Source organism: Amphiura filiformis, chromosome 6, assembly GCF_039555335.1.
Source record: "Amphiura filiformis chromosome 6, Afil_fr2py, whole genome shotgun sequence".
Taxonomy (NCBI): domain Eukaryota; kingdom Metazoa; phylum Echinodermata; class Ophiuroidea; order Amphilepidida; family Amphiuridae; genus Amphiura; species Amphiura filiformis.
In genome coordinates this window covers 63,633,246-63,649,294 of record NC_092633.1, presented here as the reverse complement: position 1 = coordinate 63,649,294, position 16,049 = coordinate 63,633,246, and the positions used below count along the sequence as shown (strand labels likewise).

The 16,049-nt window shown below is 37.5% G+C and overlaps 1 protein-coding gene across 1 annotated transcript in view; it reads left to right on the top strand.

Moving 5' to 3' along the window:
• The first annotated feature begins 13,101 nt into the window (after positions 1 to 13,101).
• The window catches only part of LOC140155801 (uncharacterized), a 64,304-nt gene continuing 61,356 nt past the window's right edge, over positions 13,102 to 16,049 (top strand). Inside the window, exons 1-4 of the mRNA XM_072178772.1 lie at positions 13,102 to 13,198; positions 13,342 to 13,458; positions 15,404 to 15,517; positions 15,663 to 15,779. Coding sequence (XP_072034873.1) covers positions 13,120 to 13,198; positions 13,342 to 13,458; positions 15,404 to 15,517; positions 15,663 to 15,779 — 427 coding nt within the window. The 5' untranslated portion in view covers positions 13,102 to 13,119. The remainder of the gene's footprint in view (positions 13,199 to 13,341; positions 13,459 to 15,403; positions 15,518 to 15,662; positions 15,780 to 16,049) is intronic.

Genomic DNA, 16,049 nt, shown 5'->3' with positions numbered 1-16,049 from the left:
GGTGCCTGAAGCATACAGACAAAAGTTCAGAGATTCAAGAAAGCAAGCAGATCAAACCCATGTAGAATTTGCTAGAGTAAAAGAACACATGTTTGACAGGTGGCTTGGTTCAAAAGAAGTCAAAGATGATTTCGGCCAACTTAAGCAATTGGTTCTTATAGAAAAAAAAAAAAATGTGTCCACGCTGACATTAAAACCCACTTGGATGAAAGCGCTAGCAAAATTAAAACGCTAAGTGACGCGGCGACAATGGCGGACGACTATGGCTTAACTCACAAATTGAATGCGAGTAGATTTAGTCATAACAGAAGTTATTCAAACAGGTTCAGCCATAACCAACCTAGAGCAAATCAGGGTGGTACACAGGAAGGAGATCTCAGTCTAATCACAGATCCTGGTCTAATTCACAGCATAGTGCTGGTGGTAGAGGGACCCCATGGAGTTCAGGTACCAGACCAACAGGTGGGACTGAATTTAAATCCCAATTAGTTTGCAATTTCTGTAAGAAACCAGGACATACAGTGACCATGTGTCGGAGCTTAAAAGCCGAACAAGATGCACAAAAACAGCAGCAAACTGCTAGTAATACTGTAGGATGTGCAGTGTCACTTGAGTCAAAGAAACAAGTCAGTCAAATCAAAAAACAAGAATTCCCACAAAAGGGAGGTGAAACAGACAAGGTGTGTGAAGAATTTGAACCATTTGTGTTAGAGGGAGTAGTATCACTTGGTGATAATGGTAGTCCAAAGCCCATTAAGATTGTGCGAGATACGTGTTGTGCACGGTCTATGATTCTGGAAGGAACTTTGCCCTTTAATGAGGATAGTTCAGCTGGTAATGCTTTGATCCAGGGTATTGGGATGGAAATACTTAATGTACCTCTCCACAAAATTAACTTGACATCTGACTTGGTTTCTGGTCCTGTAACCATAGGAGTTAGACATGAATTGCCAGTCAAGGGAGTGTCCATGTTGCTAGGAAATGATTTGGCAGGGGGGAAGGTTTTTCCTGACCCAATAGTCACAGATAAGCCCTGTTTACAGGATGATAGTAGTGAGGAAAAGGAGATATTTCCTGCATGTGCAGTGACACGGGCAATGAGTAAGAGAGCCTCATTAGAAACAATTGAGGACAACCAAATTGATGACATAGGCTACAGTTTGGAAGACACATTTGTGTCAAAGTTGAATGAGAAAGAAGATAAACTTCCTTCTCCAGGGGATAAAAAGACCCTTCAAAATGACACAGCCTCTGAGCATGAACAAATTGGGGAAACATTGAGAGACCCATTAAGTCATGACAAGCTAATTCTGGAGCAACAAAATGACCCAGAACTCAAAGAGATCAATCAAAGGGCATTGACCCTAGAAGAAGCAGAACAAAATTCTGTCTGTTTTTACAAACAAGATGATGTGCTAATGAGAAAGTGGCGCCCGCCTGATGCACCTGCCGATGAAGAGTGGAAGGTAGTGCACCAAATAGTGGTACCAAAAGTCTACCACACTGAAGTTATTAACATAGCACATGATAGTCCCATGGCAGGGCATTTGGGTGTTAAGAAAACTCATGAAAGAATTCTGAGACATTTCTGGTGGCCCACTCTCAGAAAAGATGTTTCTGAATATTGCAAAACATGTCACATATGCCAAGTAGTAGGGAAGCCCAATCAGAAAATACCTCCTGCTCCATTAAAGCCAATTCCAGCCTTTGATGAACCATTTAGTAGGGTTATTATTGATTGTGTAGGCCCCTACCAAAGACTAAGTTAGGTAATCAGTACCTCCTGACAATTATGTGCGCGTCAACACGCTTTCCTGAAGCCATACCCTTGAGAAATATTAAAGCAGTGACTATAGTGAAAGCTTTAACTAAGTTCTTCACATTTGTGGGGCTCCCCAAGTCCATACAGTCAGACCAAGGATCAAACTTTACTTCTGGAGTATTTCAGCAGGTCATGTATCAATTAGGTATAGAACAGTATACCTCAAGTGCATACCATCCAGAATCACAAGGTGCACTAGAAAGGTTCCACCAAACATTGAAAAACATGATCAGGACATACTGTTTGGAATTTCAGAGGGACTGGGATGAGGGAGTACACTTGTTGTTGTTTGCTGCAAGGGAAGCTGTTCAGGAAACTTTAGGATTTAGTCCTTTTGAGTTAGTGTTTGGACACACAGTGCGCGGGCCCTTAAAGTTGTTGAAAGAAAAGTGGCTCAATGAGAAATCAGATATCAATTTATTGGATTATGTCTCCAATTTTAAGCATAGGCTTAACAGAGCAACTGATATCGCCAAAGAAAACTTAAAACAGGGTCAGGCCAAAATGAAACAATGGTATGATCAACATGCCAAAGAAAGAGTGTTCAAACCAGGTGACAAAGTTCTAGTACTGTTTCCAATTCCAGGACACCCATTACAAGCCAGATATCATGGCCCATGTGAGGTAGAGTCAAAAGTGGGTGAAGTAGATTATATTATCAAGACTCCTGGTAGACGCAAGAGCAGGCAGTTATGCCACATAAATATGCTCAAAGAGTATGTTGAAAGAAGTGACAGTGGCATTCCAAAACCTGTGTGTACAGTAAAACATACTGATAATGTAGACAAACATGCCGATGTATACAAAATCGCCAATGTAGACAAGAGTAAAGATGACAATTCTGATGTCACATTTGACCAGGATAAAGAGCTGGAGCACAAAGAGTATAATGTAAAATTGAACAATTCTGATGTGCTCACTAATTTGGACTCAAAGTTAGGTCATCTTTCTCAAGATCAACAAAGTCAAATTGCAAATTTGATTCACAAATTTGACAATATATTTCCTGATACGCCAAGTAGAACAAATGCTGCATTTCATGATGTAGATGTTGGTGAAACTAAACCAATTAAGCAGCATCCTTACAGAGTCAATCCATTGAAAATGGAACATCTCAAAAATGAGATCAATTACATGCTAGACAATGATATCATAGAACCAAGTAGTAGTGAGTGGAGTTCACCATGCATTCTTGTTCCCAAGCCTGATGGTTCATACCGATTGGTCGCAGACATGAGAGCTGCAAATGTTCATTCAAAGACAGACTCATACCCAATTCCAAGAATTGATGATTGCATTGACAAAATTGGGAATGCAAAATTTGTTAGCAAATTTGATCTTTTGAAAGGGTACTGGCAGGTTCCACTCACAGACTGTGCCAAAGAGATTTCTGCCTTTTGTACACCATTTGGTCTTTACCAATACAAAGTTATGCCATTTGGGTTGAAAAACGCACCTGCAACATTTCAGAGAATGGTAAATCAAATTGTGGCAGACATAGAGGGATGTGAAGCGTATGTAGATGATTTGATTGTTTACAGTCAAACTTGGGAACAACACATGGAACAACTCCAACAATTGTTTAAGAAGCTGTCTGAAGTACAATTGACAGTCAATCTGGTAAAAAGTGAGTTTTGCCCTGCCACAGTCACATACTTAGGATATGTTGTAGGTCAAGGTCAGGTGAAACCTATCAAAGCCAAAGTTGAAGCAATTGAGCAATACCCCACACCTGTAAACAAGAAGGCACTCATGAGATTTCTAGGAATGGTTGGCTATTATAGAAAGTTCTGTCCAAACTTTTCAGAGATAGCAAGTCCTTTGACTGACTTGTTGAAGAAGGATGCAAAATTCATTTGGTCAGAACAGTGTGAAAATGCTTTTCACAAAGTCAAATCAATACTCATGAGTTCACCAGTACTTACTGCACCTGATTTTCAGAAGCAGTTCAAGTTGACTGTTGATGCCAGTGACATAGGCTGTGGAGGTGTTGTGATGCAAGAGGGAAAAGACAATGTAATGGCTGATGCCTTGTCCAGAATTGCATAAAAACTGACAAACAAAAATTCCTTTTAAAAAGGAACTTGTGTGACAAGTAGTCACTGTGTATGTTGAGTTAAGCACTCAATGTTAACATTAAGTTGAAGTTGATGTAAAAGAAGAAAACAATTAAGAAAGTTGTCATTACATTCAAACTTTCTTCTTTTAAGGGGAGGTGTGATGTGCCCTGAGTAATTTAATTTGATGATTTATCTTTGTTTACAAAGTTACATGAGTGATGACATTTTGGGAATTCCCTCTCAAATTGAGCAAAACAAGCTGAATCATATCTAATTTGGAATATTTGGAAACCCCTGAAAATGATGTAATGGGATTTCCCCTCAGGAAGTGATGTAATGGGGTTTCCCCTCAGGAAGTGATGTCATGTGAAAGGTTAATGTTATAATTAAGACTTTGGAATTCCCAGATTGAGCATAATGTGAAGGCAGTAAATGGCCCAGAATAGAATGGGTTTTTTTCCCAAGCTTGGTATATAATAAGAAAATGTAAACAATGATTCACAGTTGATAGTGTTGATCTGGGCTATGCTTACAGTCCAATTCCTTGAAAGAAAGGAAATTACAAACCAGAAATATTTTATGTAGTCAAAGTGCTACTATTTACCAGTGTTGTCGGAGAAGATCTAGAATACGTCAAAGAACGTTATTCTTCCAAGAAAGGAAATATATTCTTCTGTCGACTTGCTGAAGTCTGGTATTTTGATTCAACGCAACTGTCAAAATAAGTGGGGACAACTGCATCGCAGTCCTGCTTCCTGAAGATATTGTGTGAAAGGTGGAAATAGCACCAAGTTTGGAGAAAGCAGCGCAAGGAGTTAAATCTGGAGAACTGCGCAAGGAGTTTAGCATAGGAGAACGGCGCAAGGAGTTTAGCATAGGAGGACGGCGCAAGGAGTTTAGTATAGGAGAATTGCGCAAGGAGTTGTAAACGTGTTTGGAGAACACCATTTTCGTGTAAGGATTTTATACGCAAGGAGTTATCAATGCAAGTGTACAAAGGACTTCGCTGATTGTCGCAGGACAAGTGAATAGGGATATATTACATCAGTCGTCCAGAACATTACAAGAACTTTATGATCACCAAGAAGAAGAATGCTGGCTAAGTACAAAATAGATAAAGAGTGATTATATTTGATTAATGTATATGTGCATTTGTAGTCATTATATTGTACCAAACGAAACTTGCTTTCAATTAAAGACTTAGATTTTGTTAGCTTAAACGAACAGTGTATTTGTGTTGTGCATTCGTGTGAGTTCGGGTAAAAGGTGATTTTGGCCTTGAGTTAAGTACGACTCGTAACAACAGTAGGGTAAACAATTATATACTTCAATGAGATTTAAATGTTCCTTATATATTTCATCCCATTAAGAGATATGGTCAATAATTTTAATACTTGGTTTAAATCTGGTCTTATTTTTTCAACTGCTCTGCAGTATGTGATGGTGGTGTCAATGGATGTCAAAACGATGGGGTATGTGCAGCAACTGACATTTGTCTTTGTCCAGATGGATATTCTGGCAATCTTTGTCAAACTGTTGACAGTAATCCGGGTAAGCGGTATTGATGTAATTTTAATGACGGCTTTTACTCGCGTTAATGATAAATAGCTCTTCGGTTGTTACTTCTGATACTGATAAGTAGTGCTTCTGATCATTTTCTCATCATTTTATTTTTATAATAGTATGTGATAGCGGAAACGGATGTCAAAACGGCGGCGTATGTATAGCAACAGATGTCTGTGTTTGTTTAGAAGGGTTTTCTGGTACCTTTTGTCAAACTGCAGATCCAGGTAAGTTGGATTATCTTGATATACCGTAGTCGACGTGATATACATTGAACAACGCTTTCACATGCGAAACATCATTTGTTCAATTGGAGCACATACATAATGTTGTTTACTTTTAATATAATTATTGTCTTCAATTCAATATGCTGGCACTCATTTAATAATTCCTTCTGATACTGATAAGTAGTGCTTCTGTTCATTTTCTCATCGTTTTATTTTTATATAGTATATATAATCCACGAACAACATTTCTTTATGCAGTTATTTTATAATAGCAGTTTCCACTGCTTTGCTTGCAGCTTTGAACGAGTTGGGTAGTTGCCAATTTATTTATACCAATGGTATTAAGAGTGAATCAAGTCTGTTATGTATTTGAAGTACAGTCTCCGCGCTGTATCCCGTCCTTCCCCATCCCCCATCTTTCAATGTTGGAGAGGGTCCCCGGGCCGGGAGTATGCCCATATCAGGGGTCCAACAACATACTTACTAATTACCCTTCCTATGCAGCTGACCTGATTTTCTAGCCTTACCATAAAAAGGTGACAGGAGATCGACTTTATCTGCATTTATGATTTGTCTACAGCGATTTGCTGCAACTTTTAATGACTCTTCAGGTTTGCAAATATGTCTTATGGCCTAAAGTTTCTTATACAAATGTTCCATAGGCCCATAGGTTTTCATCAGCATCACTCATTATGGTGTTGCATGCACCAGGCGATTCAAGCAGTGCAGCAAAATTGTGACAATCAACATGAATTGATGATCAAAAAATTAGATCTTTTTGTGCTCTCATGTCCCACAAAAAATACTGTCGAAAGGTTCATACCAGAGCCCTTAATGATAAATAGCTTTTCGTTTGAAACTTCTGATACTGATAAGTAGTGATTCTGTTATTTTCCTCATCATTTAATTTTTTATATAGTATGTGATGGCGTAAATGGATGTCAAAACGGCGGCAAATGTATAGCAACAGATTGCTGTGTTTGCTTAGAAGGGTTTTCTGGTACCTTTTGTCAAACAGCAGATCCCGGTAAGATGGATTATCCATTATAGTCGACGTGATATACATTGAACAACGCTTTACGCTTTCACATGTGAAATAGTTTGTTCAATTGGAGCATATACAGCTGTTTTCTGTTTTTTACTTTTAATATAATTATTGTCTTCAATTCAATATGCTGGCACTCATTTAACAATGCCCAAAGTATGTAATGCTCAACTGGGTGGTGACTATATTCATAAGGTTATGTGTACAGTAGGGTAAACAATTATATACTTCAATGAGATTTAAATGTTCCTTATATATTTCATCCCATTAAGAGAAATGGTCAATAATTTTAATACATGGTTTAAATCTGGTCTTATTTTTTCAACTGCTCTCCAGTATGTGATGGTGTCAATGGATGTCAAAACGATGGGGAATGTGCAGCAACTGACGTTTGTCTTTGTCCAGATGGATATTCTGGCAATCTTTGTCAAACTGTTGACAGTAATCCGGGTAAGCGGTATTGATGCAATTTTGATGACGGCTTTTACTCGCGTTAATGATAAATAGCTTTTCGGTTGTTACTTCTGATACTGATAAGTAGTGCTTCTGATCATTTTCTCATCATTTTATTTTTATATAGTATGTGATAGCGGAAACGGATGTCAAAACGGCGGCGTATGTATAGCAACAGATGTCTGTGTTTGTTTAGAAGGGTTTTCTGGTACCTTTTGTCAAACAGCAGATCCAGGTAAGTTGGATTATCTTGATATAGTCGACGTGATATACATTGAACAACGCTTTCACATGCGAAACATCATTTGTTCAATTGGAGCACATACATAATGTTGTTTACTTTTAATATAATTATTGTCTTCAATTCAATATGCTGGCACTCATTTAACAATGCCTTCTGATACTGATAAGTAGTGCTTCTGTTCATTTTCTCATCGTTTTATTTTTATATAGTATAATCCACGGACAACATTTCTTTATGCAGTTATTTTATAATAGCAGTTTCCAGTGCTTTGCTTGCAGCTTTGAACGAGTTGGGTAGTTGCCAATGTATTTATACCAATGGTATTAAGAGTGAATCAAGTCTGTCATGTATTTGAAGTACAGTCTCCGCGCTGTATCCCGTCCTTCCCCATCCCCAATCTTTCAATGTTGGAGAGGGTCTCCGGGCCGGGAGTATGCCAATATCAGGAGTCCAACAACATACTTACTAATTACCCTTCCCATGCAGCTGACCTGATATTCTAGCCTTACCATAAAAAAGGTGACAGGAGATCGACTTTATCTGCATTTATGATTTGTCTACAGCGATTTGCTGCAACTTTTAATGACTCTTCAGGTTTGCAAATATTTCTTATGGCCTAAAGTTTCTTATACAAATGTTCCATAGGCCCATAGAAGGTTTTCCTCAGCATCACTCATTATGGTGTTGCATGCACTAGGCGATTCAAGCAGTGCAGGAAAATTGTGACAATCAACATGAATTGATGATCAAAAAATTAGGTCTTTTTGTGCTCTCATGTCCCACAAAAAATACTGTCGAAGGGTTCATACCAGAGCCCTAAATGATAAATAGCTTTTCGGTTGAAACTTCTGATACTGATAAGTAGTGATTCTGTTCATTTTCTCATCATTTAATTTTTTATATAGTATGTGATGGCGTAAACGGATGTCAAAACGGCGGCAAATGTATAGCAACAGATTGCTGTGTTTGTTTAGAAGGGTTTTCTGGTACCTTTTGTCAAACAGCAGATCCCGGTAAGATGGATTATCCATTATAGTCGACGTGGTATACAATGAACAACGCTTTCACATGTGAAATAATTTGTTCAATTGGAGCATATACAGCTGTTTTCTGTTTTTTACTTTTAATATAATTATTGTCTTCAATTCAATATGCTGGCACTCATTTAACAATGCCCAAAGTATGTAATGCTCAACTGGGTGGTGTTGGTTCATTAAAATTTATAATCATAATCACTTTGCAATTACAATTAAAGAGGATTTTCTGTTGCGAAAAGAAGCACCCATAGAAATGATAAAGTACGACCCTTTCAATTTTAGGGTCTTCCGTATCGGAATTTCACACATGCCTAGCCTACTATATTCATAAGGTCATGTGTACAGTAGGGTAAACAATTATATACTTCAATGAGATTTAAATGTTCCTTATATATTTCATCCCATTATTAAGAGAAATGGTCAATAATTTTATTACATGGTTTAAATCTGGTCTTATTTTTTCAACTGCTCTGCAGTATGTGATGGTGTCAATGGATGTCAAAACGATGGAGTATGTGCAGCAACTGACATTTGCTTTTGTCCAGATGGATTTTCTGGCAATCTTTGTCAAACTGTTGACAGTAATCCGGGTAAGTGGTATTGATAAATAGCTTTTCGGTTGTTACTTCTGATACTGATAAGTAGTGCTTCTGATCATTTTCTCATCATTTTATTTTTATATAGTATGTGATGGCGTAAACGGATGTCAAAACGGCGGCAAATGTATAGCAACAGATTGCTGTGTTTGTTTAGAAGGCTTTTCTGGTACCTTTTGTCAAACAGCAGATCCAGGTAAGTTTGATTATCTTGATGTTGTCGACGTGAAATTAAATGGTCATGGTAAACAATGCCGCCTGCATTGTTAAGCTACAAATTAAATCTACACATGATAAAAACATAAAATAATGTAATGCTCAACTGGGTGGTGATGGTTCATTAAAATTTATAATCATAATCACTTTGCAATTACAATTAAAAAGGATTTTCTGTTGCGAAAAGAAGCACCCATAGAAATGATAAACTACGACCCCTTCTTTCAATTTTAGGGTCTTCCGTATCGGAATTTCACACATGCCTAGCCTACTATATTCATAAGGTCATGTGCACAGTAGGGTAAACAATTATATACTTCAATGAGATTTAAATGTTCCTTATATATTTCATCCCATTAAGAGATATGGTCAATAATTTTAATACTTGGTTTAAATCTGGTCTTATTTTTTCAACTGCTCTGCAGTATGTGATGGTGTCAATGGATGTCAAAACGATGGGGTATGTGCAGCAACTGACATTTGCTTTTGTCCAGATGGATTTTCTGGCAATCTTTGTCAAACTGTTGACAGTAATCCGGGTAAGCGGTATTGATATTATTTTAATAACGGCAGTGCGAACATTACTCGGGTTAATGATAAATAGCTTTTCGGTTGTTACTTCTGATACTGATAAGTAGTGCTGCTGTTCATTTCCTCATCATTTTATTTTTTATATAGTATGTGATGGCGTAAACGGATGTCAAAACGGCGGCAAATGTATAGCAACAGATTGCTGTGTTTGTTTAGAAGGCTTTTCTGGTACCTTTTGTCAAACAGCAGATCCAGGTAAGTTTGATTATCTTGATGTTGTCGACGTGAAATTAAATGGTCATGGTAAACAATGCCGTCTGCAATGTTAAGCTACAAATTAAATCTACACATGATAAAAACATAAAATAATCAGGTGACAAGCTCACTATGAGGCGAGAAGAAAATTAACTTTGTGGGAAAAGGTGGGTTTTGAGATTTCTTATACTAGATGGAAGGGCGTTGGCGGCTGTGAATGGGCAGAGAGTTGGCGGCTATGAATAGGCAGAGAGTTCCAAAGGCGCGGAGCAGCTGCCGTGAAGGGTTTATCACCAACGCCTTCCATAATGCATTTTTGAAATTGAAGGAAATCACATTTGATCACATCAACACTCACCGCAATGATTGAAACTATTAATTTTAGCTAAAGTTAACAACATTATTGGTTTACTGTTCAGGATATGAAGGGTGGATCACATGCACAAACAAATAAACCATAAATTGACCACACTATGGATACAAAAATTCCACCCGTTTTAGGGGATCCAATAAACTTTAATATCCGAAGTTCCAACTTTTCCAACCCCCACCAAAGTATTTATGAACACTCTCATAAAATATCAATGTCTATTGAATGTGTGTATTATTTGCATGATGGTATGTATGTAGTGCAGGTAGTGTCTTTATTTACTTGTATTAGTTGCAATATACTGGGTTTAAATCTGGTCTTGCTTTTGCAATATTGCTCCACAGTATGTGATGGCGTCAATGGATGTCAAAACGAAGGGATGTGTGTAGCAACTGACGTTTGCGTTTGTCCAGATGGGTTTTCTGGCAACCTTTGTCAAACTGTTGACAGTAATCTGGGTAAGTGGTGCTGATATAATTGAATTTAAGTCATTAGGATGATTACTTGCGTTAATGATAAATTGTTTTTCTTTTGGGAATGCATTGATGATAAATAGTGTTTTGTTGATTATTTCCCATTACATTTGATTTCATTTTATAAGGTGTTGCAGTATGTGATGGCGTAAACGGATGTCAAAACGGCGGAGTATGCATAGCAGCAGATGTCTGTGTTTGTTTAGAAGGGTTTTCTGGTATCTTTTGTCAAACAACAGATCCGGGTAAGTTGGATTATATCTTGATATAGTCAACGTACGCGATATACATTGAACAACGCTCTCACGTGCAAAACATTTTGTTTAATTGGAGCAAATACAGCTGTTGTTTACTTTTTAATATATATATAATTATTGTATTCAATTGAATATGCTGGCACTCATTTAACATTTCGCCAAGTATGAAATGCGCTACTGGGTGATGATGGATCATTACAATTTATAATCATAATCACTTTGCAATTACAGTTAAGGAGGATTTTCTGTTGCGAGGAGAAGCACCCCTACAAATGATAAATTACGATCCCTTCTTTCAATTTTAGGGCCTTCCGTATGGGAATGTCACACATGCCTACTATTTTCATAAGGTCATGTGTACAATAGGGTAAATAATTAAATATTTTATTTTTATATAGTATGTGATGGCGTAAACGGATGTCAAAACGGCGGCAAATGTATAGCAACAGATTGCTGTGTTTGTTTAGAAGGGTTTTCTGGTACCTTTTGTCAAACAGCAGATCCAGGTAAGTTTGATTATCTTGATGCTGTCGACATGAAATTAAATGGTCAGAGTAAAAAATGCCGCCTGCACTGTTAAGCTACAAATTAAATCTGCACATGATAAAAACATAAAATAATCAGGGGACAAGCTCACTATGAGGCGAGATCAAATGGTCAATAATTGTAATACTTGGTTTAAAGCTGGTCTTATTTTTTCAATTGCTCTCCAGTATGTGATGGTGTCAATGGATGTCAAAACGATGGGGTATGTGCAGCAACTGACATTTGCTTTTGTCCAGATGGATTTTCTGGCAATCTTTGTCAAACTGTTGACAGTAATCCGGGTAAGCGGTATTGATATTATTTTAATAACGGCAGTGCGAACATTACTCGGGTTAATGATAAATAGCTTTTCGGTTGTTACTTCTGATACTGATAAGTAGTGCTTCTGTTCATTTCCTCATCATTTTATTTTTTATATAGTATGTGATGGCGTAAACGGATGTCAAAACGGCGGCAAATGTATAGCAACAGATTGCTGTGTTTGTTTAGAAGGCTTTTCTGGTACCTTTTGTCAAACAGCAGATCCAGGTAAGTTTGATTATCTTGATGTTGTCGACGTGAAATTAAATGGTCATGGTAAACAATGCCGTCTGCAATGTTAAGCTACAAATTAAATCTACACATGATAAAAACATAAAATAATCAGGTGACAAGCTCACTATGAGGCGAGAAGAAAATTAACTTTGTGGGAAAAGGTGGGTTTGAGATTTCTTATACTAGATGGAAGGGTGTTGGCGGCTGTGAATGGGCAGAGAGTTGGCGGCTATGAATAGGCAGAGAGTTCCAAAGGCGCGGAGCAGCTGCCGTGAAGGGTTTATCACCAACGCCTTCCATAATGCATTTTTGAAATTGAAGGAAATCACATTTGATCTTGTATGTCCGCTATGCCGTGATAGGGGGAGAGTGCGTCGAGCTACAATTTCTTTTGGTGATATGGAGAAAGTGCGGGATTAAGACAGTGCCGTGGTCAGTTTGGGCAGTCCCGTTTACAGTGTATGTTGTACCGGGACTGTGGACTGTACACATCAACACTCACCGCAATGATTGAAACTATTAATTTTAGCTAAAGTTAACAACATTATTGGCTTACTGTTCAGGATTTGAAGGGTGGATCACATGCACAAACAAATAAACCATAAATTGACCACACTATGGATACAAAAATTCCACCCTTTTATGGGATCCAATAAAATTTAAAATCCGAAGTTCCAACTTTTCCAACCCCCACCAAAGTATTTATGAACACTCTCATAAAATATCAATGTCTATTGAATGTGTGTATTATTTGCATGATGGTATGTATGTAGTGCAGGTAGTGTCTTTATTTACTTGTATTAGTTGCAATATACTGGGTTTAAATCGGGTCTTGCTTTTGCAATTGCTCCACAGTATGTGATGGTGTCAATGGATGTCAAAACGAAGGGATGTGTGTAGCAACTGACGTTTGCGTTTGTCCAGATGGGTTTTCTGGCAACCTTTGTCAAACTGTTGACAGTAATCTGGGTAAGTGGTGCTGATATAATTGAATTTAAGTCATTAGGATGATTACTTGCGTTAATGATAAATTGTTTTTCTTTTGGGAATGCATTGATGATAAATAGTGTTTTGTTGATTATTTCCCATTACATTTGATTTCATTTTATAAGGTGTTGCAGTATGTGATGGCGTAAACGGATGTCAAAACGGCGGAGTATGCATAGCAGCAGATGTCTGTGTTTGTTTAGAAGGGTTTTCTGGTATCTTTTGTCAAACAACAGATCCGGGTAAGTTGGATTATATCTTGATATAGTCAACGTACGCGATATACATTGAACAACGCTCTCACGTGCAAAACATTTTGTTTAATTGGAGCAAATACAGCTGTTGTTTACTTTTTAATATATATATAATTATTGTATTCAATTGAATATGCTGGCACTCATTTAACATTTCGCCAAGTATGAAATGCGCTACTGGGTGATGATGGATCATTACAATTTATAATCATAATCACTTTGCAATTACAGTTAAGGAGGATTTTCTGTTGCGAGGAGAAGCACCCTACAAATGATAAATTACGATCCCTTCTTTCAATTTTAGGGCCTTCCGTATGGAATGTCACACATGCCTACTATTTTCATAAGGTCATGTGTACAATAGGGTAAATAATTAAATATTTTATTTTTATATAGTATGTGATGGCGTAAACGGATGTCAAAACGGCGGCAAATGTATAGCAACAGATTGCTGTGTTTGTTTAGAAGGGTTTTCTGGTACCTTTTGTCAAACAGCAGATCCAGGTAAGTTTGATTATCTTGATGCTGTCGACATGAAATTAAATGGTCAGGGTAAAAATGCCGCCTGCACTGTTAAGCTACAAATTAAATCTGCACATGATAAAAACATAAAATAATCAGGGACAAGCTCACTATGAGGCGAGATCAAATGGTCAATAATTGTAATACTTGGTTTAAAGCTGGTCTTATTTTTCAACTGCTCTCCAGTATGTGATGGTGTCAATGGATGTCAAAACGATGGGGTATGTGCAGCAACTGACATTTGCTTTTGTCCAGATGGATTTTCTGGCAATCTTTGTCAAACTGTTGACAGTAATCCGGGTAAGCGGTATTGATATTATTTTAATAACGGCAGTGCGAACATTACTCGGGTTAATGATAAATAGCTTTTCGGTTGTTACTTCTGATACTGATAAGTAGTGCTTCTGTTCATTTCCTCATCATTTTATTTTTTATATAGTATGTGATGGCGTAAACGGATGTCAAAACGGCGGCAAATGTATAGCAACAGATTGCTGTGTTTGTTTAGAAGGCTTTTCTGGTACCTTTTGTCAAACAGCAGATCCAGGTAAGTTTGATTATCTTGATGTTGTCGACGTGAAATTAAATGGTCATGGTAAACATTGCCGTCTGCAATGTTAAGCTACAAATTAAATCTACACATGATAAAAACATAAAATAATCAGGTGACAAGCTCACTATGAGGCGAGAAGAAAATTAACTTTGTGGGAAAAGGTGGGTTTTGAGATTTCTTATACTAGATGGAAGGGTGTTGGCGGCTGTGAATGGGCAGAGAGTTGGCGGCTATGAATAGGCAGAGAGTTCCAAAGGCGCGGAGCAGCTGCCGTGAAGGGTTTATCACCAACGCCTTCCATAATGCATTTTTGAAATTGAAGGAAATCACATTTGATCTTGTATGTCCGCTATGCCGTGATAGGGGGAGAGTGCGTCGAGCTACAATTTCTTTTGGTGATATGGAGAAAGTGCGGGATTAAGACAGTGCCGTGGTCAGTTTGGGCAGTCCCGTTACAGTGTATGTTGTACCGGGACTGTGGACTGTACACATCAACACTCACCGCAATGATTGAAACTATTAATTTTAGCTAAAGTTAACAACATTATTGGTTTACTGTTCAGGATATGAAGGGTGGATCACATGCACAAACAAATAAACCATAAATTGACCACACTATGGATACAAAAATTCCACCCTTTTTAGGGGATCCAATAAAATTTAATATCCGAAGTTCCAACTTTTCCAACCCCCACCAAAGTATTTATGAACACTCTCATAAAATATCAATGTCTATTGAATGTTTGTATTATTTGCATGATGGTATGTATGTAGTGCAGGTAGTGTCTTTATTTACTTGTATTAGTTGCAATATACTGGGTTTAAATCTGGTCTTGCTTTTGCAATATTGCTCCACAGTATGTGATGGCGTCAATGGATGTCAAAACGAAGGGATGTGTGTAGCAACTGACGTTTGCGTTTGTCCAGATGGGTTTTCTGGCAACCTTTGTCAAACTGTTGACAGTAATCTGGGTAAGTGGTGCTGATATAATTGAATTTAAGTCATTAGGATGATTACTTGCGTTAATAATAAATTGGTGTTTTTTTTTGGGAATGCATTGATGATAAATAGTGTTTTGTTGATTATTTCCCATTACATTTGATTTCATTTTATAAGGTGTTGCAGTATGTGATGGCGTAAACGGATGTCAAAACGGCGGAGTATGCATAGCAGCAGATGTCTGTGTTTGTTTAGAAGGGTTTTCTGGTATCTTTTGTCAAACAACAGATCCGGGTAAGTTGGATTATATCTTGATATAGTCAACGTACGCGATATACATTGGACAACGCTCTCACGTGCAAAACATTTTGTTTAATTGGAGCAAATACAGCTGTTGTTTACTTTTTAATATATATATAATTATTGTATTCAATTGAATATGCTGGCACTCATTTAACATTTCGCCAAGTATGAAATGCGCTACTGGGTGATGATGGATCATTACAATTTATAATCATAATCACTTTGCAATTACAGTTAAGGAGGATTTTCTGTTGCGAGGAG